Raw genomic sequence first — 27,686 nt, 5'->3', positions numbered from 1 at the left:
CCTTTTCTTCTTTGTAGTTTTCATATTCTGAAACTTGTTTTAATTATTCTCTTTATTCCTTGGAGTGTTGTTCAATTGTCATGTCATAGGTTTTCTTAATTTTAGTATTGGAAGACCATTAAAGACATTCTCAGTATGGACTTTGTTTGTGTCTTAACCAACTTATGCATTAAATTTGACTACATAAGACTTGGAACCACTCTGATTCTCTTGTCCACTAAACTGAAGCTGTTCCCGTTCAACTGTTTTTCTGGGACATGTGTCTATATAGTATGATAAACCCATGTTCTAGTTCTATCACTACTAAAGATTTCTGGGTTTGATAGTTAAGGTATCATAATACATCTGGATTGGGAAATACCATTTAAGTAGTAGCATTACTCTGACTCCGCAAATTCCAAATTTGCAGGGCTCAGTTTCAAGTAGCCATCAACTTCAATTCAGTGTTTTACAAGCCAGAAGGATTTAAGGGGAAAGAGGGGCAATCAAAGAGCCCTTCAAGTCAAATCTTAAACCTAAATAGAAAATTTCCTTCAAAATTAGAACAAAAAACAAGTCTTTGCGCGTCGTTTGGTTCAATGGGTTTTCACAATGTGACCAAAAGGATTAACCTAAAGTTCAAACAAACAAACAAAAAAACTAGCACACGATAAATGAAATAGAATAGGAAAAACAGAGGCACAACTTAAATTAACATTTCTGATTAGAAAACCCACAACAGTACAAGACATGAGTTCCATTGAAGCAAAGTAGGAGCGAAATCGAACTCCAAACAGAAATGCCACTTAATTATGCAACATTACATGGATCTTGCGCCCATGAGAAGGCTAACGGATCATCCTGTATAGATGTGAACATGAACGGCCAGAATCAGAATAGCATACAGAGCGAAGAAGATAAGCGTGTGCACCGCGATTGCTTTGCCATTGGTCTTCATGCTGCCAAACTCCACCTGCCGATTGTTTCCGGGGAGCTGAAATAGCAGCCCTGGTTGCAGGAGAATGAAAAGTACAACCCCGATAAGCACGGGCCCCCAGTCAGCCATTACTGCGCAGAGAAGAGAGAAATTAGTGTACAAGTAGACAGTAGTAGTACTCTCTGGACAAAGCTTAGAGAAAGAAATGGGTGAGATTTGAGGTGGAAAAGAAAAAGCGGTGAAGTGAAAATTGCTTTTTTCTCATCAAAAAGAAGTGAGGAGGCTTTAAGTGCATGTAGACAAGGACACGTGGGATTTTGGAATCATTTGTGAGCACAAGGCGTTTTTTCGGGGAGTTCGGTGGGCAAAGTACTGTAAACAACGCCAACACAGCGTGGATTGATTTATCTTTCCAAGTTTGATAAGTAAGGCCGAAAGCCCATTGGGCTTTGCTGTGTTATACCCAATTTGAGGAAAAATTAGAAAAGTTTTTAGTATAAAAAGATTGGTCATTTGCAACTATATCAAATGGTAAAAATAATTCAAGAATGTTTAAGTGGGACTACACTGCATTGTCATTAGCCTATAATAGCACTTACTCATGTTGAAAATTTCAATTATAGTCACACCATCAGCTTCTAATCTGATAGCTCAATTGTAATAAAATTTGTTTATGCATCTGAGTAGTGAGCATGAGCAGCAGTTGGAGTTTTGTCCGAGTAGTTTCCTAACACAAGAATGATCTTTCTACCACAACCAAGAAAATACTTGAGAAAAAACAGAAAACTTTTAAGATAAAAAGGTTAAAGCACCAATCGTTTTTCAATATTCCTCTAACTTTTATGGGATTCTCATTACTCTCCCTATGGAGGGAGGAATTTGAAGCCCCTTTTTTATCTTCTCTCCTTTCCTCATTTCTTCTTCCCTCTATTGTTGCAAGAACCAACCAAGTATCTCAAACAGGAAATATAAGGTAACAAGAATGAATGATTTTGCTCCTCTGATGATCGCCACCGCACTTTTTGCATTCTTGTCCCCTGGATTAGTGTTGCAGCTTCCAGGAAAGACAAAGGCAGTGGAGTTTCTTAACATGAAGACAAGTGTGCCTGCCGTGGTGTTTCATACTGTTATTTATGGTTTGCTTCTTGTGCTCTTCCTCATCGTGCTCAATGTACATGTATATGTGTAGGATCCAAAAAATTGAGCCTGCTTCGTGTGAAAGATGCATGCAATTTTTCTCCAAGCTTTTTTTTTATTTGTTTGAGAATAATGTTTCCCCCCCCCCCCCCCTTCTTTTTTTTTCTTTTCCCCCCCCCCCCCTCTTCTATTTCTCTCTTTTCTTGAATTGGTTGGAGAAAAAGAAGAAAGAAAGGGCAGCTATGTTGGCTTGCTAAAAGCCCAGAGATTTGTCTTTCTTTCTGGCTGATTTGAGCAGAGTTTAAGGTTAATTTTCTCTTTTGACCTCTTTTCGAACAATATTCAATTGGATGCTTTGAGTTGCCTTTTTACATCTTTTGGTAATTGGTTGTCTTTCTATTGGCATCTTTAACTTTCTTCATCCTCTCTGAAAAAGCAACATTCACTTGGTTCCCGTCAAGAGAAGTAATAAGTCGAACTTGATCTCAGAATTCAAAGAAACGTAGTCTGGATTTTGTTGAGAAGCAACCAAATTGCCATCAGCAAAATTTATCCCAGAAACTGATTAAATAGCTTTCCCCCACAGAGAAACCGTTGGGAAGGGGAACGGAACACAAGACTCCGCCTGATTACTCTTGAATTGATAACCCTAATCTACATAGCAATTTGCTTCTAAATTCCTAATCGAGAAAGCAAGTAAAGAAAACTGAAAACCTGAAACCTCACAGGCATATTATCGAATGAGAACAAAGCCATAACACATGGAACAAAAATAAGATTCCACGGGCTCAAAAAACCAGAAAATCAAACAACAGCATCGTCAACGTTAATGGAAGTTAAAGGGCAGCATAGAAAGAAGGAATGTGGTCGTCGTTAGCCCATGTACACGTGCACACCAATCGCTAACAGGAAAATACAACTGAGAGCAAAGTAAAGAATGGCATGCACCAGTACGGAAACTCCGCTGGTCTGGAAGTTGCCGAACTCGATGAACCGGTTGCGACCAGGTACCTGAATCAGCAGACCGGGCGTCAACAGCACGAAGAGCACTACCGCCACAAACACCGGCCCCCAATCCGACATCTTTACTCTTTCTGCTCTTTGCTTGTAGTAGAGAAGTATTGCACTGTATAGTGAGCATACAGGGGCCTGGATTGGGTTTAATATAAGATGAGGAGGCAGGAGAGGGAAAAGTATATGAGTTCTGACAAAAGGAAAGATTACCTAATGAAGCTATTCCAGATTCACATCACCATTTATGGTTAGTTGCTTGTATAATTTTTGTATTACGTACGTATGAAAGCATGTGAAGATTTGGTTGCGTGGGAGATCGAAATTCTGCTCCCGATTCTTTTGCCAGCACATCCCTGCAACAGCACGCCAATTAGGGTCTTATTTTGTTTCAAGGTTGCATCTTAATTCTTTTCATCACTACGAAACATGCTTGGCTGGCACAGGGTAACAACAAAGTATGACCTCAAAGATTTGCAGCCTGATAGTGAGGGCATTTTGCAGAGAACCCACATTTTCTCCTAGTAACGGTTCCTAGCATAAGAACCAGAGACGACGGGGTACGCATCTGAAACAATGGCATACAGATCTAGCACAAGGAACATAACAATGCTCCCCATGTGCGACATATATAAAACTAAATGAAAAGTAGTACATCACAATGCGTTCGATTAAACTTTCCATACAGGCTTTGGAGAGTTCATGGCTTCATGCAATCAAATTCATCCCATCTTAACTGAGACTTGGTCTAATCTTCATAATATCTGGGAAAAAGAATACACAAAACAGCCAACAGGTGAACCTGAAACAACAATTTTCGATTCCTAACAGCAGATTAACTTCGGAATACAAAGTTCAGAGGCAGAGCAGATCATTCAACTCCAAGTCGAGTTCCAGATCCCATTACTGATCATCATGCATAATTCAAGCGGAAAATGTCATTTAGGACATAGAAGCTTCCTTGAGGCGTTGGCATCAAGTGGAACATCTGTGCACCAAAAAGTCACAACAGTGGAGGTGAGATCTTCATTCCAGGAATAAGAAATTTAAAAGATTGTTTATCATCATGAAGAAATCTTGAAACTCAGTTGCAGTTATGAGGATGCAAAAGGTAGATGAAATCAGATGACACAGAGTCACCATTCATCCAGGCACAATAAGAATACACCACAAAACAGCAAATTCTGAGTTCCTATCAGTTATTCAGGTTCCATCTTTCCCTTTGTTACTCCACAAAATTTATAGACTGGTGAAGAAAAGACAAGGTGATACTCCGAACAGTGGTCCTTTCATGAACCACCAAACCCATCTAATAGTTCATGAGTAGGAACAAAAAGAATAGCATATTGATAAGGAGGAGAAAGCACAACTAGATGTCCGAATATTAAATGTTTACAATCTAAATATGTTGGCACATTTTGATATTCACATCAAGAACATAGTTAATAAAATAACAGCAACTACAAATATGCATCCTTTAGAACTTGAAATCATTCTACATTGCACAATTCTTTCTAGCAACCAGCATTGCAACTGAAGAACAATAATAACCACCATCTAGCCAAAAATAGACCTTCAATGAACTGGAACATGACATTGACCATAAGCATGGATGCAAAGTCAACTAGTTAAGACCCACACCATCCTTGTCCGTTTTATTTATCAGTAACAAAGATTAAAAAGTTTTATTTCCAACAACGAACAGCATATGTCCAGCCACCTTCACCTGTTAGACATGTCTACTGAATCCAGAACATCAAAATGCCAGATGCCACAACACATGCAGTACATAAACTTAGCATGGAACATTAGCCATAGCAAAATATAAAACCCTTTCTTAAGTGCCTGTGCAGGAAGCCAGTGTGTCCTGACCTCCTAGAATCATTTTTGCCAATAAATGTAGCAAAGTTGATGATGACAACTTGGTGTGACGGTCTTGGTTGGAGAAATTCAGGATAATTCTCATACAGGTTTCAATTTTTGAAGTATTGACAAGAACCATCACAGCATTTGGTTCATAGATCAAAGAACTTGTATATCCTTTCAGAAGATCACTAAAACTTATTTTAGTAACGCATTCGTCATTCTTAAAACAGATACAGTGAAAAGTTGCATACACATTTGCCATACATAAAAATCTTCATTTGGTACAGAATGAGACAGATAAGGAGTGATACTAACATTCAACAAAGCAAGTTCTGAAATTACAACAATGCTACCGTTCTGAATACATATCATGGAAAGGTGCCTTAAGATCTGTGTCCATAATTGAAGAGGTTCGCTAACATAGACACACCTGATTGCAGCTACCTACTGGGAAGTGCAGCACATGTTGAGAAATTTATTGCCACCACATGTTCCTTTTTTATGAGATACATATACCATGGAGTGGCAACAATTTGAAGTAAGAACTATACCAGCAAATCATTATCTATATTTAACTGTGTTTCCTTCTTCGCAACAAAAGAATCGATAAATCAACTGTAACTAATCACAAATCAAGCAAATCATCACCATATCAGATCAATCATCACTACCAAATTAATTAAACAAATCGCAAATTTTTGCAAGAATCATGGCACAGTTCAATCTCTTACTGAAAACACAAATATGCAGAAAACAACCAAAGAGGTGTTTGAGGAAACACCTGACTGAACTTGAGGGCGTGCTGCTCGCCGGCTAGCTGGAGATTACCGGACACAAAAACGAGCATTCCGCCGGCGGGGCCGGAGGGCTGGCAATCAACGGTGGTGATCGCGTGCTGGCACTGCTGAAAGGGCAAGCTGGTAAGCTTGGCAACGATATTCTGGGATCCCATGATCTTCTGGCCCTCGAAAGTGAGCATGGAGCCATCTTGATAGAGGTTAGCAAGGCCGGCACGATTGGCATCGAAGGTGGAGTAATAGTGCTCCACGAATGCCTTGGCGACAGCATCTGGATCCATATGGAGAGCGAGGGAGGAGTTTGGTTAGGAATGGATTGGGATTTGGTTCGGCGGCGGCCTCCTCTTTCTCTTGTGTTTTGCGTAACTCTCTTACTTTACACAAAGTCAAATTATTGGCACGCCCAGAGCCGAAGGTGTATGAATAATGAATATATTATTATTATCTATTTTCTAATTTTATGTGTGGATTTTAGCTGGAAATATACGCTAATTGTGGGCCCCTCTTCTCATGAAATCTTCTGGAACTCCTGCTGCTGCAACTACATTTGTGTTTTCTTTTTTAATCTGATCTCGCTCTCCGCCATAATAAATAATTTTTTATATTTTAATATATATTATAAATAAAAATAAAATATAAAAATTGATGTATAATTTAAAAATTAAATAAGTTAATTATCTTATTAGTTAAACGATATTTTTAATTTTATTTGTGAAAATTGAGGCCTCTTTCTTTTTTATATGTTATTGGTAGTGAGAGCTGAATTTCAAAAGTAGTATCTTAATACTACAAATAAACTTGGCCGTAGAAAAGAGGCCCAAATTTAACTTATTTGCTGAAAATGGGTCACCCATCTTACCAAACATAAAACATATAAGTAATAGCCCGAAAGATAAATTTCAAATACTTTTTCTTATTTGGTATAAGGAAAATAAATTGACAAGAAAAGACTAATTTTTGTAATTTTACTTAATAACCATTCTCTTCATTTTGTATTAGAAAATAAATGAATTAATACTATACTAGGATAATTTTAGTATATCAAAAATTTAAAAACCTTATTAATGAAAATGTTTATCAAATAAGAACAATAATATTTTTCATTAATAATTTTTTTTATCAAAATAAGTATTTTTATTTATTCTAAACTATTTAATTTAAGTAAAATAAAAATTATTAACAATGTTTTCGACTAACGAATTCGAATTCACACATCAGTGCCTTTGTTGGTGCCAAAAATAATTTTATATATGCATTGAAGAAGACAATGCAAAGAAGGCACGCATCTCTAGCGATTTTGTAATTTTTTGTTTGGTAATTATGTATAGTATTATCAACAGAAAGGAGAAAAAAATTAGAGAAAATTATATATATAGATATATATGGATAATAGAGTAAATAAAAATAAAAACTATATATATATATATATATATTTGGCCTTATACTTTCACTTTTCCACTCAATTTCGGATGGAAACAAAATTGGATTTCGAAAGGGTTTTATATATATCAAGTTTTACTTCAACTCCATCTTTTCCTCCTAACTAAATACCAAACTATCTCTTATATATCAATTTTTACTTTCACTTTTCTTTTATTTATACTTTTCGCCCAATCGAACACACTCTAAATAAAAAATATCTGGTTTCTATTTTATTATTTCATTTTTCAGTACATTTCAATCAATTCGAAAAGAAGAACCAAAAGTTGAGATGCCTCTCAACATCAATCATTTGCATCCACAAACATACAGACAAAAAAGAAAAGAAAGGAAACGGAAGAAAACAAAAATATTTCCGCAAATAATAATAATAACGACAAATTAACTTAAAATATTGCAAAATGGTCAATAATTTCATGAAATACGTGAAAAAAATAAATATTGATATCTTAATGACAAGGCTTTTTTCTAGAGTAATGTTTTGAGCTGGGACTGGGGAGTCATTAAAAAAATAGTTTTAGGTTGTCCAACACATATCAATTCTATTGTTAGAAGAAGCAGCGTTTTATGTTTTTGGGTGTAAGAATATTAGAGTAGGCAGGTGGGAAAGTATAGTCTTATGCATCTATGTTGGAACAAATGAATCTAATCTGGGTCGGAAGCAGGACCGCTCTGTTCTCTGTTCTCTGTTCTCTGTTCTCTGTTCTGTCACCTGTTCTGTCACCCGCCACGTTTTTAATGTTCACGCTTTTCATCCACCACTCTCTCATCATATATATATATTTATACACCTACAAACACTTTTAAAATGAGATATATAGATTAAATGACAGGCTGCAAACCCCAAATTAAACATCATTTGACTTTGATCATAAATTAGGACGACACAAGAATATTGTAGCCCACACATGTTTCACTCATTAATTATATAGTCACCTAAATACCTAGGCATTGTTTTGGTGGCGGTCGTCTCGCATTATTAGTTGGCTTTGCCCCCACCCCCAATTTAATTATTTCAATTACGTACTACCAAAAACTTACCTTTAATTTATCCCAAAATAATATAATCATTCATTTCAATTTGTAGCGTAAATTGTTCATAGATAAAAAACGATAGCAAATAATATATTAAGACGTACGCGGTATCAATTTATAATTTAAAAAATAATCAAATAATAATAATAATACAAATTGGAGTTGTGATTTATTTATGGTTGATAAGGACCTAAACACGTATTAATAATTACATGAGTTTACTCCATCTGAATGGGAATTGGATAAGAAGCAAAAGCAGTGTGTGAGTAAGCAGCTAACGCCAAGACAAGAATAAATGGATAAGGAAAGATGCACAGTAATGGAGATCCAAAACAAATAAAGGATCATGCATAAATACACTCATATGGCTTTTTGATAATGGGAAGGCCGTTTTGTATTTGTTTCTGGGAATGAACCAATTTGGATTCTACTTACATTTGCATTTTTGGCAATTAATTAAGGTATTGATTATTAGGATGATGACAAGTTAGGTAGCTAGAAATGGCATCAATGTTTAATTTCAGTGGAATGAGTAATAATTATTAAGGGGAATGGAAACATGATATATATATATATATATAAAGAGCTTTTCCTATTCTATGCTGTTATGCAACATAAGTTGTAGAAAACTTTCTTCTTCTTTTTAGGTTTGTTCATTACTAATCATTACCATAAAAATATGAAAAACGTTTCCTTTTATTTTACCCTTCTCCTAAGCCACTATTAAATCACAACTTCCAATATATTTTCAATCAGTAAGTCTACTATTCCAAACACGTTTTTAAATTGAATATTATATTAAACCAACCAACCCAACATACTCTCTAGCTAGTCTCTACAATTGATTTTTCAAACTCTCTCTACTATTTATATAATATCACTGATGTTTTTATTATATTCTGAAATATAAATGTTGTTCTCAAATCAATTTTTGTCGGCCGGAAAATTAAACGGTGGGGTTGGAAAAAGGAATAGTTATATATAATAGTGAAGCAAACAAGTTTGTATTTGAAAAGAGAAGATATGTGGAATGGGATGGAGGTGGAAATGAATACTGAATACTGACCACGTTTTTAGGATTAGCTCATGCACGTATTTGACTGGAGTAACGTAATTAACCTTCTTCCTAATCCTAATAATGCTATGGTATATGTCCAATGCCCATGAACTGGACTACAACATCATCATCATCTCTGACGCTGCTAGCTGTCATTATTCGCTCCTGATTCCTCCACTATGCTCCCCATTTCATTTTTTATTTAGCAAGTGTTGATTCAAGTTTACCCTGAATGTGTCTGCCCAATATTAATTTAACAGACATGCTAAACAACATTATTATTATACTGTTCCAGCACATCTCTGAAGTTGATCAAAAAACAATATAAATTGGCAGCTTCCATCTCAAGTCTTATGGACAGTAGAAAGATGATGAAGACATTTCAAAATATTTGAGTTTTGCTGGCAATACAGTGTTAAATTATATTTTTTTGGGGGGGTGTTTATGGAAATATTGGTGGTTTGATAATAATCATAGCAGATATTCTCTTGTCTTTGGGTCTCCTTTTGACTGCGTGTCAATAATATAATGATAACTATTATGTGTCTGGGTGGCATAAGTCCGGTACAGTGAAACTGTTGCAAGAGTGGCCCGCTTCTTTCCCCTATCTTACATCACTACTAATTACCCATTACCATTTACCATTTTTACCAATTACAATTACCATTACATCCATCCATCATTGTCGCTCGACCCCTCCATACAAAACCTCATTCTAATCAAAGCAAACTCATTCCAAGCTCGCCTTCATTTTCTCCCCAGAAATATAATCTTTTCTTTTTCTATAACTATACCCTCTCTGTCTGTCTGTCTGCCTGCTCAAAATCCAAGAAACTTTAGATTCCCCCGCAAGTCGTGGAACGAACAAATTGAAGATGGGTTGTTTGTCGGAGAGGTTTTCTTCATTCTTCAATAACAGATGGCTGGTTTTTGTGGCTGCAATGTGGATACAATCTTGTGCTGGGATTGGGTATTTATTCGGTAGCATCTCCCCCACGATCAAGACTTCTTTGAACTATAATCAAAGGCAGGTTGCCAGGCTTGGGGTGGCCAAAGATTTAGGGGATAGCGTTGGATTTTTGGCTGCCAGTTTATCTGAGATTTTGCCCTTGTGGGGTGCTGTTCTTGTTGGTGCTATTCAGAATTTTGTTGGATATGGTTGGGTCTGGCTTGTTGTCACGGGTAAAGTTCCCGTTTTGCCGTTATGGGCTGTGAGTATCCATCCCATTTCATTCATCCTGAAGCTTTTCGATCCATTCACTTTCCTTTTTCTGCTATATTGTCTGTTTTCTTTTCCGGGTTTGATCATTGATCTGAAGCTATTCTTACTGTTTCATTAGATATGATGCGAGGCTGTTGATTCTTCTTTATCTTTTCTGGATTTGATGTGATGAATGTGACCAGCTGAGTTCAGCTTTGCATCTCGTCTCCGACCAATACGGAATGTTTAGGACATTTGAGTTTTCAGTTCGAGTTCTTCTGTCTCCATTCTTGAGTTCATTTGAGTGGGCTCTCGTTGTATTCTGAAACTCTTTTGCTGCTTGTGTTTCCTCTTTATTGGCCAAACACGTTTATTTTTGTTTTTATTCGGCAAGAGGTCAAAATAGATGATTAATGTTTCTTCATTGAAACACATATGGATTTGAAGGTGTTCTCTGGAGACTTTCAATCATGGATAAATTGGTTTCTACATGAATAAGTAAAATGTTAACTTTCTCTTTTCTTCCACTCTTTTTCCTTGAGATTTATGAATAATCTCAACTGATATCCTATTATCATTGCGTCTGCTAATGTTCATTTGTGCATTTTGTCCAAAGAGACTATTCTTTAAGGTTTAGAGCATCTTGGCGATTCATATCTCGAGCCAGTCAACTTAGTAAAGCATTTCATCCCCCTTTTCTCTACCTTAGCGACTTTGTCCTTTGATATGCAGATGTGCATTCTTATCTTTGTGGGAACAAACGGTGAGACCTATTTCAATACAGCAGCTCTCGTCTCTTGCGTGCAAAATTTCCCCAAAAGTCGTGGTCCCGTTGTGGGAATACTTAAGGGCTTTGCGGGGTTGGGTGGAGCAATTTTGACTCAGATATATGCACTGATGCATTCTCCTGACCATGCTTCTCTGATATTTATGGTTGCTGTTGGCCCAACAATGGTGGCTATTGCTCTGATGTTCATCATCAGGCCTGTGGGAGGTCACAAACAACTAAGGTCGTCCGATGGGTTTAGTTTCTCTATTATTTATAGCATATGCCTTCTTTTGGCTGCTTATTTGATGGCGGTCATGCTTGTGGAAGATTTAGTTGATTTAAGCCCAACTGTTATTACAATCTTCACGCTGATTCTATTTGTTCTTCTGTTGATTCCCATCGCTATCCCTGTCACCCTGAGTTTTTCTTGGGAGGCAAGATCATCGGTGGAAGAGGCACTTCTACCTGACCAACAGAAACAAGAGACTGACAAATCTGAAGAAGCTCAAGATATCATATTTAGCGAAATTGAAGATGAAAAGCCAAAAGAAGTAGATCTACTTCCTGCATCCGAGAGGCAAAAGAGAATTGCTCAACTTCAGGCAAAACTTGCCCAAGCTGCTGCAGAAGGAGCAGTTAGAATCAAGAAAAGAAGGCCACACAGAGGGGAGGATTTCACTTTGATGGAGGCATTGATAAAGGCAGATTTTTGGCTTATCTTTTTCTCCCTTCTCTTAGGCTCTGGTTCCGGTTTGACTGTGATTGATAATTTGGGACAGATGAGCCAGTCTTTGGGCTATGATAATACTCATGTATTCGTTTCCATGATCAGCATTTGGAACTTTCTTGGCCGTATTGGTGGTGGTTACTTCTCTGAGAAGATCGTCAGGTACAAATCCCAGCTGCTTGCTCTACAGCATGTGCTTTAATTTTTGCATGATATTATCTTCTTCAATTCTTTCTCACAATAAAACTACCATACTGTCGACAGCGATTATGCATATCCAAGGCCCGTAGCTATGGCTGCTGCCCAAGTCATAATGGCGATTGGGCATTTCTTCTTTGCTATGGGTTGGCCCGGGGCAATGTATGTTGGAACTCTTCTTGTCGGGCTTGGCTATGGAGCACACTGGGCAATAGTACCAGCTGCTGCCTCCGAGTTGTTTGGCTTGAAAAAGTTTGGGGCTTTATACAATTTTCTTACTCTAGCAAATCCCGCTGGTTCTTTAGTATTCTCTGGTCTCATTGCCAGTAGCATATATGACAGAGAAGCAGAGAAACAAGCTCATGCGGGCAATCTTGGGCGACGTAGTTTATTATCTTCTTTTTCAAGTTTCGTCCACGCAGAAGAACCTCTAAAGTGCAATGGCGCCATTTGCTTCTTCCTAACTTCGTTGATCATGTCGGGGCTCTGCATAATTGCTGTTGTTTTGAGTATGATTCTTGTTTATAGAACAAAGACAGTTTACGCTCACCTTTACGGTAGATCTCGGAGGTAACTTGAGAAATGCTGAGGGGGATGAGGTTTACGGTTGGTGATTCCTGAGAAGCTATTTGGAGTTGGTCTAAATGGTATAGAATTATTTGTGTGTTTGTCTTGTGTATCTGGAGGTTTCATAATATAGCTGATATACCATATTCTTTCAGGGAACCATGTGGTGGTTGAGTGAGATTATTTAGTGTGTTTTCTGTCTGTATTTTATATTCTTTGGACATACTGTTTGGCAAATTTTGATCTCCAAAGACAGATTGTGAGATGAAATTAGTGTTGGTTTGTAATAAGTCTCATGCCTATCCCTATGGTTATGGCTTTTTTTTGCACTAGTGCTGTTACTTTTGACTGAAAGTGAAGTTGAAAAACTGAAACTATGTGCAATTGTTATTTCAAAATTGCATTAATTAAAATCAATTCATAAGGAAAAAAGAAAAATTAGAAGAAGCAGAAAACTAAAGAGAAAAACGAAAAAACAAAAAAAAAAAACCAAAACAGAATTTTTATAACCCTACTAACTATGCCCGCCATAGTAAATTGCTGAATCCGAATGGAAAAAGGTTAGTTGGCATGGGCAGTTTTGGCAGCAAAAAAGATCGCTGTGTAAATATCTAGATAAGAATTGGCGCGCTTGCATTTATTCGCTAATTTCGTTTTCGCTCGTCGGAGAAGAAGGAAAAATTGGTAAGCAAAGCAAGCAAAAGGTAAAAATGGATGTATTAGATTCAGTATTCGATCCGTTGAGAGATTTCTCGAAAGACAGCGTTCGTCTTGTTAAGAGATGCCACAAACCTGATCGTAAAGGTGAAATTCCTCGAACCTAGAGTTCTTTCAACACTATTTCGTTTCCTTTTTTTTAAAAAAAAGGGGGATAAATGGATTAGATTGTTTTTGAATGATTAACCGCTGATCTCCTTCGACATTCGTCAGCGAGGACTGATGAATCTATCAACTTTTTGTAGAATTCTCGAAGGTAGCGACGCGAACAGCGATAGGATTTGTGGTTATGGGATTCGTTGGGTTTTTTGTGAAGCTGATTTTTATTCCGATCAATAACATCATCGTTGGATCTGGTTGAGATTTGTAGGTATTTACCCCTGCTCTTTCTCATAAAGTTTTGTATGTACTCGTGCTTATTTCTCTATCTCTTTTGCGTGAAGTGTGGATTTATTATTTCTACTCTATTCTGCTAGTTATGGCTATGTGCGTAACTGAATTCTGCATTCGGATCTATGGACATGTATATCTAGTGCTGAGTTTAATCATCAGATCTTTACTATATAAGAATTAACGAGTCAGTATTACTAGTAATTAAAATGGAACAAGTTCATGCGTAGTGTATCCCTCTGTTTTCCTCTAAAACCAAACACGGAAAGGCTATTTTTTTGTAAGTCATCCCCTAACTCAAATCCAAAATCCAAATACAGTGTCCTAACCCATTCCATTTTCTATCTGAGGGATTAAATTATCTTCTGTCCGGTTCTTATTGTAGAAGTTTGTAATTTAATTTGCCTTTTGCTGGCTATTATTCGAACAACTATTTTCATTTGATATTTCACTTGGCTGTGCTCTTGTATGATTAAATCTTAATAAAGTAATATTGTGCACCAATTGGTTGATTGATTTCATGTCCTAAACTTTTGGAGTAATGATATCTTTATGTTTGCCTTTGCAATTTTCTTTGACTGGAGGACGCCTGTATCCTCTTGGCTATATTATACTCAAATGATAACCAAGAAGTGGTCGAGCATCTTAGATTTGACCTGTTTATCATTTAAAAAAGTTTGTTTACCAGGTCAGCTGTGAGCAGAAGTTGGAATGTCAGAATGTTCGCTGATGTGCTAGCTATCACCGGCTTTATGGCACATTTTATCTACATTTCACTTTGGACTTGCTCTAGTTATGATTATTTCTCGCTCTAGTTCACGATTTATATAGTCTATTCAACTTTGGACTTGCTCATTACCTTTCTGGCATATTGCAGTTGCCTTGTCTCATATTTACTGTAAAAGCCAAGATTCCTAAACGACACTAATTCTTAAATGCGATTAACATCCCTTCTACCGATGATGGGCCGGCACTTTTGGAGTCTGCCGCTATGTAATTAGCATTTCAGCAGAACGGAATGCCCAAGATACTACCTCTGTTGAATTTTGTTAGCATTCTTGAGCATTGCCTAACTGTCTTCTGGTGACAATGACACCTGTTCCCTTGAACTTGATACATGATATCCAATAATAGCTAGATTCTGGAGATTGCTAGTATTATCAATAAGCATATTTATGCTCCTTTAGAGGGGAAAACAATTCTACTTTCCTTTGGGTCTTGCACTGTCTATTCATGAAGGGTCTAGCTTTTATGTCTCCTAGATTGTTTTATACAGCTACATGCCAAGTTGTTTTATTAGTTCAGTCATGTTAATAAAAAGAATTTATCTTGTTTTCTTTACAACTGAACTTTTAGCACGCAGATCTGGTGGAAGCTGAACTGTTGCCAACATTGAGTGGAAAAGCTGGAGAACCACACGTAGAAGATTTCTAGTCATTTGGATCTTTCTTTTGATGCTTGCATTACTTTAAGACATTTGAATTCCATGTGATTGCTAACATGGCATATTGGTCTGTCTTGATAGATTAGGTGATTCTATTTTCAAGATCCAATTTTGCTTGAAGTGAATTATCTATCAGAAACCTTGGCCACCTTTATTCTATGTGTTTAATTAAATTAATAGAAGAAGTAATTAAACAAATAAAATTTGAATCTACAGCATAACAGATAATTGAATAACTAATTAATGAAAAATAAATAAATTTAAGTAAGAGTATTTTAATAGGTTAACATTTCTCTCTTCACATTTTCCCCTTTTGCCCTCTTCTAATGAAGTTTTCTTGATCTTCATTCTTCCCCACCTTTAATATAAATTCACAGAAAATATGACTCATCTCCTCAACAATCGACAGTGCCGTGGCTCTAAAATACACCACCATAAGAAAGAAAACAAACTAAATGATTCCAATTGTGGAGTGCCAGCAAATTGCCAGGCTAACAAGTTGGACTATCTTCAAGGTCTTCAGCAGCAGAAGCTAGCACAAGTTGTGGTTCAGTTACAGTGCCTTCTCTTCTCGCTCTTCTTCGCTCGCGCTGTAATCTGAAGGACTCTCTCTTTCGTGCTCTATAACTATTTGGGTTCTCGGGTTGCACCACTCGGGGATAAACACTTACCTGCATATTTTAGTAAGTTAGGATTCTTCCATTTCTGGAAATGAAAAGGTAAATGAAGATGGATATCTACCTTTTTCTTATCAGGTCCAAACTTCTCAAACTTGACTAGTCCATCTATTAAGGAGAAAAGGGTATGATCCCTACCAAGCCCAACATTCTTCCCCGGATGGAACTGCATGCATGACAGAAAACACCAATGATGTATTAACAAGAAAAACAGATTCAAGTAAAATGACACAGCCCGTATTCAGATATTTTAAAATACTAAATCTGAGCTGAAGTCCTCGATAATGCACTCATTCCCACAGCTTCTACTGATGCTGTCAGCTATACAAAATGAGTATGTCAAACTTGTAAAGATTCAGGTAACATATGAAAGTGGTGCATGAGATAGTACATGGACAACAAAAACACACCTTTTTGCCCAAGTGTCATGAAGGTCAACACGCACAATTATGCAGATAAAATGGGCAGAAGGACTAATATAATTGAGCAGGAGAAGGTTAAAACAAAAGGATAAAAGTGGGACATTGCCAACTTCAAATTCTGTAGATAGAAAACTACTTTAAGCTGCAGCAGATGATACAACACTCATAGCAAAACTTTTTTGATGAAAATTTCTTTAGCATCAACAGCTACTTTTCTAAACAAGATGGATAATATGTTACATCCAAGGAAGATGTCACCAGGCCGAACTGAAAAACCACCGTTCCGTTTATCCTATGTTAACACTTTTCAGACTGAAGTACGTTTATGCACCTTATCACACAGTAAGCTTATTTATATATTTTTATTCTGTAAATGTACGTTTTGATTCCAATGCAAGGTAATCGACAACGAATTGTGATTTATTCACAAAGCAGCGGCAAAAATTTCTACAGGCACAAAATTTCCAGAAATATAGGAAAAACAAGCCTAAACTTAGATGTATGCAAATCAAGCAAAATTCTGCGGAATCCGGAGAATAAAATCAGAATCCTCCAGCGCAAGGCTCTATAGCGTTTTCTTAAGTAAACTCCACATCCAAACACAGAAGAGTAGAATCGAAGAACATAGACATAAAGTAGGGTTCAAACCTTGGTGCCACGCTGGCGAACGATAATGGAGCCAGCCTTTGCGACTTGATCACCGAAGATTTTGACTCCGAGCCTCTGCCCGGGCGAATCACGGCCGTTCTTAGTACTTCCAGCTCCTTTCTTGTGCGCCGACTCAATCGTAAGCGGCGATTTAAACGGGAAGGAAACGGCAATGTTGTGCCCTACATGAATGGGACCGAAGTCGCCTCTGAAGAAGGACGAGGATGAGGTGGAAGCAAGGGAAAGTCCTGTGAACGCCCCTACCAGATTGAAACTCAAACTCGCAGCCGCCATCTTTATCAACAAATGGAATTGCCTGCAAAATGAAACAAAAAAACTGGGGTAAATTTAATCTTTGATTTAAATAACATTTATAATTGATTTTCCATTTCTGGAAGTGAAGTTCTGGTTGGTGCGTGCAAGTGCAAGTGCAAATGTGGTTAGCTTCGTCTGGGAAAAGAAACTTGAAACCTTATCATCGTCAAATGTCGATGGCTTTATCACTGGAACATGTGAGCTCGTCGCAGCTGATTGCTACTTCCTAGTTAATCTGAAAAAATTTACTCAAATCAAAATACAAACACACACATGTGGAGAGTGGGATTTGAACCCACGCCCTTTCGGACCAGAACCTTAATCTGGCGCCTTAGACCAACTCGGCCATCTCCACGGCTCATTCAATCATCGCTAAGAGATATTGAAAAAACGATTCATTAGAGCAGTCACAAACCTTAAACTGATAGATTTACTTGTAATCAACCCCATCATAAATAGCTATGAAACAGTGCAATATTACTTGCAATGACACAATGCTGGGTTCAAAAATCCAGGATCGCAATATGTATTACTGAAGCAGGAGATAGAATAGAGAACCCGATGCCAAGTTTAACAACTAACCTTCTATCTTTGTCGATGAACCACAAAGACATTTTGTGGATCTTGGACTCCACTTTTTTGGCTTGAAAATTATATATACTTGCTGGGTTCTTTGTTTCTCCTTTTTTATTTTCGATTACATGGGATATAATATTTTTTTGATATTGTAAATTTTATTTTCATTTTATGGAGATGGGTTGGGATCCTGATAATTCCAAAAAACTATATATCAATCAGGAAAAATACAATATAACTATAACTAAATAAGATAAAAATATAATATAACGAACAGCAAGTATATGTGTCTGATAAATTAAATAAAATGTTGTTAAAACCCTAGAAAAGTTTCTCATTTTTTCTTTTTTCATAATTAATTCAAAATAATTATATTTTGCAAATATGTAAGTTTAAAAGATTTAAATATATATCACTTTATTAAAGAATTAGACTAAAATTGAACACGTATGAACTTAAATTTGCAATACAAAAACACAAGAAAATAAAAAATACTAAATTTAATTATTTAAAGTGAATAAAATAATTTTTTAGTAATCAAGGTCCAAAGTGGCCTTAGTCATTTAAAACAAAGATAGTGTTTAAGTTATTCTCTCGTAGATGAATGCATAAGTGAATTTTTTCCTACTTTCACGTTTACATATTTGTCTTCAATTATTCATTTCTTGCGCGCATAAGATTGATGACATTTACATGATTTACAATTTTGCGTTTTAATTCCCCACCACATATTAGATATATACATATCAGTAATGGATACATCAATACTACATTCCTATTACCAACAGTATATTTGGCTGCAACGTAAAGCAAACAACTATCAGTTTATACTTGTATAATATTAGTATGTTCACTGTTTTAATTGATATTTTGCCCCTTTTTCTAGGTCTGACGACACAGATGGCAAATCGGGTTCTCATGATATACATCATCGCTTGAACAGGAGGCCCAAGGAACCTTGCACAAATCAACAGAACTACCCCCAAGAAAGTGAGAGATCCATAAACCTTCCACTGATAAACTAGGAATATTGGTCACATTAATTCTGCTACTCCTACACAGTGCTACAAGTACGTGTTAAACGTGTTTACAACAAGAGGTCCACAAGCAACCACAACCAAGAACTCTGACCATAATATATGCAATTATGGTTCAGTCCCATCCCAACAAATATTATATCTTTAACTGGAAGGGTCTTCACATCCAGAAAATAATCTCACTTGCTTATGAGCCTGCACTCAGAGAACTAAACTGCCAACCAACACAGCAGCAAGGGGAACTGTCAGGTTGTCATCAAGTTCGGTGCTTAAAGGATGCGATTCAACTAATGCAGCAGCAATGGACACTATTAAAAACCCCAGGACCATGTTGGTGCTTTCTTGAATGTACCCGAATGAGGAGAAATAGAACATGTATCTGTTGTTGCATTTCACATCAGTGAAACAGTTCAGAAAGTTTAAGCAGATACAAGAGGCAGAGTATATTACCCAACAGAAGCCAAGAAACCAGCACATGCCATAGTAATACTACCAACAACTGATTTATTTTGATTGTACGGAAGCTTCTGGCTTCCAAAACGCCTGCCAACAATATCAGCCATTCCTGCAGAGGAAATTTCTGAAGAAATTACACATATACAAGAATTTGACAAAGATGTTAGAATAAGTATTTCCTTGTTCTGCATATATCTTGGAAAATAACATGCTAGCAAATACTATAATTCAAGAGAAATACTGCAGATGTGGGCTTGCATAGAAAAACAATACCATCACCAGCACAGAGATTACAAACTGCTGCAATTGCTATAGGAGATGTTCTCCAGTAGATGGCACTGGCCAAAGTGATAGTGGAAGCATAGTACAACGGCCCCTTGAGTAGTTCCCTGAATACCAGAGAAACCATTTGCAATATAAGACACCATAAGAATTTCCAGTTCTAAGGAGCAAAAGAAACAGAACCAATGACTACCTCATGTGTTTGGTCGCCGACCTACCATCCAGTCTTACGAGCTTCTACTCAACATGTAGCCCTCAAAGGAGCCTGCCTAACTATTAGCTTATTATAGACTTTCACAATGCAATACTCATGCTTAGTATTCTATGTTCAGGGAACAATATCTCTTTCTTTACCATTTCAACTTTTTCGATAGTTGTAACCAATTAGAAAAGACAGTTCAATATGGGCATGCATTTCCATTTATAGCCATGTCAAGTGCATTGGTGTTTCTTGGAAATCTGATGTCAGATCTCAGTATCATAATCCCTCAACACTTCCAATTTAGTTTGGCACACGGGACAGAAAGTGAAAGCAGTCTCAAGCTACATCTTCTTCACTCCCTGACATGTCTTGAACTGACATAGCATGACTATAGGAGAATCCGACGACTATCAAGTAGCAAGGAACCTTCTCCTTGCTCATTCCATCATTACAAGTTTTCTTCGTCAAGTTGTAATCAATGCAATCCGCCATCAACTACGCTACACCAGAAGTTAACAATAGTAACCCTCTTCAATTATGAAAACCTGGCTACGTGTAACTTCATGCTCTCTATGAGCATCATTCAAATGAACTCGCTATAAATTTCAGTCACATGTGCAGCTTGTCTTGTTCCTAAAACCCACATACTGCCAGATGTCCAAGAGAAATGGCAGGTTTCTATAATTTTCAGACAGAGACATGTAATCATTCATATAAAATAACTAAGGAAATGAAATTAAGTGTAATACTACTGGTAGCACCTCAACAAAATGATTTCTATTGCATTAGCATGTACCTATAGTCACCAAATCTGCTCATGGACTTGACAGTTGCATCATCCTTCCATATTCCAAGACCCAAAAGAAGCATCTTAATTATATTGATACCAGGAATAAGGGCTGCTAAAATTGCTCCCTGACGTCCAGAACTGTGAAACATTACCATTAGCTCATCTAATAGTAACATGTCACCTAGAATGAAAAGCTTTATATTAGTATCATGTGTTACCTGAACATAGGCCAGCAAAGCATGAATGCTAATCCAACAGTCACGTGTACAAGCTTCCTATTAAGTTTCTAAACAACATGAAAAAGAAAAAGTAAGAGGAAATATGGGGGAAAGAGGATAACTCAATAATCAGGAGTAACAAGCATTTCTTTATATCTGTGCAACAGCTATAGATGGAAATCTGGCAGAATTTTTCGGATAAAACTTATGCAAGGATCAATACAAAGAATTTCAGAATATTAATAACGACGATCACTAAGCTATTCCTCCTATCTCTGACACGGAACAACGATTTACAGGTATATATAGTCAATTAAGACAGCAAGTAAGTTTGAGTTCAATATATTTGAAATATAAACATATTATACAGAAAAGCAACCTCTCAAAATTCCAAATCTTATCTTAGGCGACAAAGACATGATAAGTAGTCATTCGCGAGCATAAACATCGAAGAGACCAGAAATCGGAGAAAACAGTCAACCTGGTCAAAGACGCCTCTCTTAGCCGTTTGTTCCCAAATTTTAAGCAAGGACAAGGCAATTCCACCGGACAAACCGGTGGCGATGGCGTCACTGACCACTGTGGTACCCGAAAACATGGCCGCTGCTCTCTTCAGTTCCCGGCGAATCCTCCTCCTCCTTGGCTTCACTTTAGGCAGCTGAACGAATCCGAAGAAATGTGTTTTAAAGGAGCAGCAAAAATTGGAAGTCGATCTGGGGGGAATGGAGAAGTAGGCAATTGTCGATGCCATAACCCGTGGAGGTTTGGAGGGAGAACTTGTGTTGACAGCTACGCCATAGAACCGTAAATGCTCAGCGGTCACGTGGTTTGATCACGTACGCCCCATCGCTGCATAGGCTCTATGTGGGGGAGTGGGACCCTTTATTTATAATCAGCAAAGCCCAGAGAGTACGTACCCTTTTTTTTTCCATCCAACTGAAGAAAATTATCAAATTCAAAATTGACAATTTTCCCCCCAAAATTACACTTTGTTTTTATTTTTAAAATATCTATAGCAAATAACATTATTTCCCAAATCTAATTCTATTTTTCAAAGCAAACACTCTTTGAAGTCTTTATATTATTTTTGAAAACAAATGTATGAAATATGTTTTCTCAAACAAAGTATTTGATCTATTGATCAACTCAATTGGCAAAATTCTGAATTCACAACTATCAAGTTCAATTTAAATTTTCGTAACGATAAATTATGAATAGTGTTAGTTGGAATTTATTCATTACAAATAATAACTGTCAATCTTTAATAGAAAATAGCATGTCATTTCTTTCACTATGTAGTATTTCTTCCCATATCCCTACCGCAATGTGTTATTTGTTTTTTTTTTTTCTTTTTAAATACTCTCAATTTTTATATTTGATATTCTCAATTTGAATCATCAAAGCAATATGAACCCGCAACAAGAATTTCAAACTTTTAATTAAAGCTAGTAAATATAAATGTCATTTACCTTAAATTATTATTTATTAACAGAATATGTAGATTACACCGTACACACAACACAAGCATTGCATTCCAATTCCCTATTGCTGCGACATTCAATAGGAAATAGAAAAAATAACATACTAAGCGGATTGTTTATTTTTTTAATATATACACAACACCTATATAAGGTTAGCATTATATATTTTATTTGAAATAGAAAATGTGATGTCAAAGAAGAAAGGTGGCGAGCATGAAGGAGGCGAGAGGCACGGTGAGATTGTCATCAAGTGTAGGGCTGAAGGGAAAGGATTCAACCAGTGCAGAAGCCACAGACACAAGGAAGAATCCCAAGACCATGTTTGGAGTTGCTTCAATTTCAATGTACTCCAACCAAGAGAAGTAGTACATATATCTGTTGCAAAAGATACCAATTTCTGAGCGTGTGTGTGTGTGTGTAGGGGAATGAATGAATATGGGTGTGTATGGATTAATTACAATAGGGAAGCGAGGAAGGCAGCCAGTGCCATGCCGAAGCTACCCGCGAATGTTTTGCTTTTATTGTATGGAAGTTTGGATCCACCAAACCGTCTCCCTGCAATATCAGCTACACCTGATAGCATCCCAAAAAAATGCATCTTTAAATCGCCTTTTAACGCATACACACAAATTCTGTAAATGCATTTACCATCTCCAGCGCAGAGACTGCAGATTACAGCAATGGCCAAAGGTGTTCTCCAGTAGAAAACAGTTGTGAAAGCGATTGACAAAACATAAGCCAGTGTTGCCTGGACCAAATCCCTGGAGATTGATGGTGATCCTGAGTTACAAACAAGAGGGATGTAGCCAAAATGAAGTAGAGGGAAATTAACCTGGAATCTCGGTATCTTTGTAGAAGCTTGATAAGTTGGTGTTCCTTTTGAGTAATAAGTGCGGGAACAAGTAGTTTGAAGACGCATAAACCCGGAATAAGTGCTGCACAAACTCTTCCCCACAGATCACCACTGATCCAACTCACATCACCCATTAATTATTTCACTAATTCACTACCTACTAACGCAATAAGATGAGTAGTGAATTACCTGAACATTGGCCAGCAAAGCATCACAATCAGTCCCGCGCTAATATGGATAAGCTTCCTGTATAGATGCTTTTTTTTTATTTCACACACAAAAGGAAACAAGAATCAAATAATAACAACACACATATTCACATTTAAAAGGTATAGAATAATAAAGTAAGTAGGAGAGTACGATGTGAATGAGAGCCAGATCATATGTTAACTTGAAAAATGCGATTACTAGTTGACACACTCCAAAGGAGAATACAGCGGCGAAAAGGTCAGCAGCAATCGACCCATCTCCCATTTTTATTTCTTAACCACAGGAGAGAATGAAGTTCTTATATTCTTTTCACTTCATAAAACAACTTCACACCTCCTCAACTCAACTACCTACTTTTGCTTTCCATTTTATCTCTCTATTTATACTTTTAACTCAACCCATTTCTGTAACTCTATAAATAAGCCCATTTTTCTACCTCTACTTAACTTCCCATCTTCTCTCTTATGAAATTTCATATCTTTTTTTTCGTAATCTTTTAATATTTTATTTATCTAATTAATATATTTTCTAAAAAGTAATTAAATTTTTAAAAAAATTTGAATTAATTGTAGACATGTATTTGAGTATATTGTATAATATTATTGATGAATGGATTGAAAGGTGGCTATATTTGGCATATCGTATCATGTGATCATGTATCAAGTGTGTTTTCATGAAAAATCGAGCAATGTCTTTAAAAATAAAAAGTAATTCATATATAGTAATATTTTCTTGATTAGATAAATAATGTGAAATTTGTACGCATAATACATAAATACAAAATGTAATATAAGATATGATGCCGATCTGTAATAAAGCTAAATCGAATTGCTTAATTTAGATGGTGTTTATTATGAGAAGGAGATCATACAAATATTGCTTGAAAATTGACACCACACCTCTCATATATGTGGAAGTGTGAAGGACGCAAAAAATTTACATAATGTTTGGTTTTGTTTTTAACTTGTTTTGGGGAGATAGAGAAAGAAAAACAAAGATAAACAAAAATAAGTTAGAGATAGTTTTTATGTTTGGATTTGTTTTTAGAGATACTATAAAATAAGTATAATATATTTGATGTTGGGTAGTGGGGAGACAAAAAGTATTGTTCATTGTCAAATCACGTCTTTTTTATATATATTTATATATATATGTATAAAAATATATATAATTTATTTAGTTGTGAGTGATTTAAAATAAATATTATTTTTTAATTAATTATATTTTTTGGAAAAAGTAATTCAAACTATTTTAAAATAATCAAAAATATATTCAAAATCTACAAAACTAAGCAAACCAAACATACTCTATATTTTGGCCCATCTTAAAATCAAAATGGATGCATGAGGAAATCTATGGCGCTCTATGACCTGGTACGTGCATAATTTTCAAATTAGAGTTCCCCATTTGGATTAATGTGTTTGAATTCAAAGGAAATGAGTGGCGCCAAATGAAGCAGCGGGAGCTTCCCTCGCAAGTTTTATGGCACGTTGGATTTGAAATTTGAAATCAATCACTATCCTATCCTCTACGCTCCCCAAACTCAAATAATAGCACCACAATTATTACTACATTAACATCTCCTATTCCATCTCTATAACTCATAAATTATATGAAGATAGAAAAAACATAATTTTATGTCATCAAAGTTTAATACATTTTCTTACATTACACAACTCATCTATTTTTTTAAATTAATTGGCTGACTCAATTAAATTTAGTTGGATTAAACTTTTCCAGCCCACTAAGAATTCACCAATTTAGGTTGTTATTATTATTATTATTATATACATCAAAAAACTAAGCATAATAATTCAAAGCACGGGCGGCACAAAGTTTATTGTTCATTAATTACTCCTTTTGAAATCAGCAAATTCTGAATTCAGTCTCCCGCAAGCTTCGCCCCCCCACAAAATTTTCAAAATCCCGCGCTTACAAATCTTATTTAAGTTCCTCACAACATCCCTTCTCCTTTCTCAAATCACACACCCAATTAACTCTTTCTCTTTCGTTTGCATCCAAGAATTCTTCTTCTCTAGTCTTCCCTGTAAAGATGCCTTCCATCCCAGAAGAACCTCTCCTCGCCCCCAACCCCGACCGCTTCTGCATGTTCCCCATCCAGTACCCACAAATCTGGGAAATGTACAAGAAAGCCGAAGCGTCCTTCTGGACTGCGGAGGAAGTGGATTTGTCCCAAGACCTCCGCCACTGGGAAAACCTCACTTCTGACGAGAAGCATTTCATCAAACACGTTCTCGCCTTCTTCGCCGCCTCTGATGGCATTGTTTTGGAGAACCTTGCTGGACGCTTCATGAAGGAAGTTCAGGTCTCCGAGGCTCGTGCCTTCTATGGGTTTCAGATTGCCATTGAGAACATCCATTCCGAGATGTATAGTCTTTTGCTTGAATCCTATATAAAGGATTCGGCCGAGAAGAACATGCTTTTTCGCGCAATCGAGACTGTCCCATGTGTGGAGAAGAAGGCTAAATGGGCTTTACGCTGGATCGATGGCTCTGAAACTTTTGCCGAACGATTAATCGGATTTGCTTGTGTGGAAGGCATATTTTTCTCGGGAAGCTTCTGTGCAATATTTTGGCTGAAGAAGCGTGGTTTGATGCCGGGTTTAACTTTCTCCAACGAATTAATCTCACGGGATGAGGGTTTGCACTGCGATTTTGCGTGCTTGCTTTATAGTTTGTTGAAAATGAAGTTGAGCGAGGAGAAAGTGAAGGCGATAGTGGCGGACGCGGTGGACATTGAAAGGGAGTTTGTGTGCGATGCGCTGCCTTGCGCGTTGGTGGGGATGAATGGAGAATTGATGAGTCAGTACATTAAGTTTGTGGCTGATAGATTGCTGAATGCATTGGGGTATGGGAAGTTGTATTATGTCCAAAACCCGTTTGATTGGATGGAGTTAATAAGTTTGCAAGGGAAGACTAATTTCTTTGAGAAAAGAGTGGGGGAGTATCAGAAAGCCTCTGTTATGTCCAGTTTGAATGGGAATGGAGCAGCAACTCATGTCTTCAAATTGGACGAGGATTTCTGATTTCACATTTACTTGAATTATAGTTTATTTTTAAGTCTAGATTTTTGGTGTGTGATGTAGGAGTTTATAATTCATAATTTCTTGTTGTTTGTAGGTTTATTCACGAAATTTTAAAGCATGGGAATGTTACAATAGGAACTTGTTTTCTTGTGCATATATAAAACTACAATGATGAAAAGCATGTTTTTTTGGATCTCTTGGTATTGATGTTTAAGTTAGAGTCTTTGGTAAATTTTATGCTGCTATGTCGAGTGATGAGTTCATTTTTTGTTGGTGAGGATTGTGGAATTGTGTCCATGAGTTTCCCCCCTCTTTGGTGTGGTTACAGTGGGGGGTGGGTTTATTAGCAGAATTCACAACATTGTAACTCATAGGTGTGCATTCAAAGTTCAAAAGCTGGTGTCTATTGTCCAAGACTCGGTATGGGTGTTTTTTACTGAGCACTTAGCGGAAAATAGACAGCCGAAAAGAAAGAGATTAACACAAGATATCTCAATTTTATGTCCATAATCAATTAGCTACAACAGAATAATTGATCCTTGGGTTCTCTTCTCTTGCATTTACCCAGAACATGGTATTCAAAGCAAGACTAATGATATATCCTTGGTTTCTCTTGCATCACTGAAACAGAAATTTTAAACCTCAGAATCGGAATGGAACAACCCATGCCTCCAAATTGGACGAGGATTTCTGATTTTATAATAGTTGAATTATAGTTTATTTTAACTCTAGATTTTAGGTATGTTGAGAATGTTATAATATGAATCCGGGAAATGTAGACTATAATCAAACAATCAATCACTTGATGCTTGGCGAAAATATTGCAAAAAAAAAACTAGAAATCCACAGAGTGGGCGAAGGTGGATAAAGCAAAGGGTGTAAAGTCAGAGGAGGTTGAAGTAGCAGAGATGGAGGAGGCGGAGGTGGAAGCGACAGAGGCGGAGGCAGAGTTGAAACTTGACAGAGAGTGGTGAATCCAGAGGTATGGCATTCATGAAGAAGATGGGAAATTTGAGTCTGGTTCTTGACAGGTAAGAGCGGGTATTTTACCCGACCCAGACACAATTAATTTAATTCTATGGATCTAAATCTAATTTAAAGATAGGGGTCCAGGTCTGGACTTGGACCCATTATAATGGGTTTGGGCTTGGGCAACTTTGACCCATTGACAGGCCTACCTCAAGCACATTCAATCGGCGGC

The 27,686-nt window shown here is 36.8% G+C and overlaps 10 protein-coding genes and 1 non-coding gene across 17 annotated transcripts; 4 read left to right on the top strand and 7 right to left on the bottom strand.

The window, feature by feature from the left end:
• On the bottom strand, positions 665-1,176 carry LOC105177438. The gene has a single exon (XM_011100603.2). The coding sequence runs from the start codon at positions 1,043-1,045 to the stop codon at positions 836-838; it is 210 nt and encodes a 69-aa protein (XP_011098905.1). The 5' UTR covers positions 1,046-1,176; the 3' UTR covers positions 665-835.
• On the top strand, positions 1,291-2,159 carry LOC105177437. Its single transcript, XM_011100602.2, has one exon. The coding sequence runs from the start codon at positions 1,899-1,901 to the stop codon at positions 2,103-2,105; it is 207 nt and encodes a 68-aa protein (XP_011098904.1). The 5' UTR covers positions 1,291-1,898; the 3' UTR covers positions 2,106-2,159.
• Positions 2,761-3,508, bottom strand: LOC105177436. 2 transcript variants are annotated; one of them, XM_020699025.1, is made up of 2 exons: positions 3,348-3,508; positions 2,761-3,202 (listed from the first exon to the last, which is right to left on the bottom strand). In XM_020699025.1, exons 1-2 carry the CDS (start codon positions 3,357-3,359, stop codon positions 2,927-2,929), a joined length of 288 nt encoding a protein of 95 aa, XP_020554684.1. In that variant the 5' UTR covers positions 3,360-3,508; the 3' UTR covers positions 2,761-2,926. The 2 variants fall into 2 exon arrangements, with proteins under 2 accessions (XP_020554684.1, XP_020554685.1); XM_020699026.1 differs by having other exon boundaries at positions 3,278-3,503.
• Positions 3,655-6,142, bottom strand: LOC105177435 (nuclear transport factor 2-like). The gene is made up of 2 exons (XM_011100600.2): positions 5,712-6,142; positions 3,655-4,052 (listed from the first exon to the last, which is right to left on the bottom strand). The coding sequence occupies exons 1-2, from the start codon at positions 6,006-6,008 to the stop codon at positions 3,978-3,980; spliced, it is 372 nt and encodes a 123-aa protein (XP_011098902.1). The 5' UTR covers positions 6,009-6,142; the 3' UTR covers positions 3,655-3,977.
• LOC105177434 (protein NUCLEAR FUSION DEFECTIVE 4-like) lies at positions 9,923-13,039 on the top strand. Its single transcript, XM_011100599.2, has 3 exons — positions 9,923-10,470; positions 11,193-12,118; positions 12,221-13,039. The coding sequence occupies exons 1-3, from the start codon at positions 10,135-10,137 to the stop codon at positions 12,726-12,728; spliced, it is 1,770 nt and encodes a 589-aa protein (XP_011098901.1). The 5' UTR covers positions 9,923-10,134; the 3' UTR covers positions 12,729-13,039.
• Positions 13,216-15,426, top strand: LOC105177433 (protein transport protein Sec61 subunit gamma). 6 transcript variants are annotated; one of them, XM_020699027.1, is made up of 3 exons: positions 13,216-13,525; positions 13,684-13,808; positions 14,706-15,155. In XM_020699027.1, the coding sequence occupies exons 1-2, from the start codon at positions 13,432-13,434 to the stop codon at positions 13,797-13,799; spliced, it is 210 nt and encodes a 69-aa protein (XP_020554686.1). In that variant the 5' UTR covers positions 13,216-13,431; the 3' UTR covers positions 13,800-13,808; positions 14,706-15,155. The 6 variants fall into 6 exon arrangements, with proteins under 6 accessions (XP_020554686.1, XP_011098900.1, XP_011098899.1 ...); XM_011100598.2 differs by lacking the exon at positions 14,706-15,155 and adding an exon at positions 15,185-15,426 and having other exon boundaries at positions 13,217-13,525; positions 13,684-13,804; XM_011100597.2 differs by lacking the exon at positions 14,706-15,155 and adding an exon at positions 14,517-14,699 and having other exon boundaries at positions 13,217-13,525.
• Positions 15,643-17,488, bottom strand: LOC105177432 (50S ribosomal protein L27, chloroplastic). Its single transcript, XM_011100593.2, has 3 exons — positions 17,020-17,488; positions 16,014-16,115; positions 15,643-15,943 (listed from the first exon to the last, which is right to left on the bottom strand). Exons 1-3 carry the CDS (start codon positions 17,311-17,313, stop codon positions 15,764-15,766), a joined length of 576 nt encoding a protein of 191 aa, XP_011098895.1. The 5' UTR covers positions 17,314-17,488; the 3' UTR covers positions 15,643-15,763.
• On the bottom strand, positions 17,609-17,689 carry TRNAL-AAG. The gene has a single exon. It is a non-coding gene; the product is annotated as a tRNA-Leu (tRNA).
• Positions 18,888-21,825, bottom strand: LOC105177431 (probable phytol kinase 3, chloroplastic). Its single transcript, XM_011100592.2, has 6 exons — positions 21,377-21,825; positions 20,896-20,963; positions 20,684-20,815; positions 19,677-19,792; positions 19,398-19,512; positions 18,888-19,326 (listed from the first exon to the last, which is right to left on the bottom strand). The coding sequence occupies exons 1-6, from the start codon at positions 21,644-21,646 to the stop codon at positions 19,149-19,151; spliced, it is 879 nt and encodes a 292-aa protein (XP_011098894.1). The 5' UTR covers positions 21,647-21,825; the 3' UTR covers positions 18,888-19,148.
• Positions 22,373-23,836, bottom strand: LOC105177430 (probable phytol kinase 3, chloroplastic). Its single transcript, XM_011100591.2, has 6 exons — positions 23,590-23,836; positions 23,419-23,486; positions 23,209-23,340; positions 23,025-23,137; positions 22,835-22,949; positions 22,373-22,751 (listed from the first exon to the last, which is right to left on the bottom strand). The coding sequence occupies exons 1-6, from the start codon at positions 23,701-23,703 to the stop codon at positions 22,568-22,570; spliced, it is 726 nt and encodes a 241-aa protein (XP_011098893.1). The 5' UTR covers positions 23,704-23,836; the 3' UTR covers positions 22,373-22,567.
• Positions 25,318-26,678, top strand: LOC105177429 (ribonucleoside-diphosphate reductase small chain-like). Its single transcript, XM_011100590.2, has one exon. The coding sequence runs from the start codon at positions 25,493-25,495 to the stop codon at positions 26,483-26,485; it is 993 nt and encodes a 330-aa protein (XP_011098892.1). The 5' UTR covers positions 25,318-25,492; the 3' UTR covers positions 26,486-26,678.

This window comes from Sesamum indicum, linkage group LG15, assembly GCF_000512975.1.
Source record: "Sesamum indicum cultivar Zhongzhi No. 13 linkage group LG15, S_indicum_v1.0, whole genome shotgun sequence".
In the NCBI taxonomy this organism is placed as follows: Eukaryota; Viridiplantae; Streptophyta; class Magnoliopsida; order Lamiales; family Pedaliaceae; genus Sesamum; species Sesamum indicum.
This window is presented reverse-complemented; position numbering and strand designations above follow the sequence as displayed.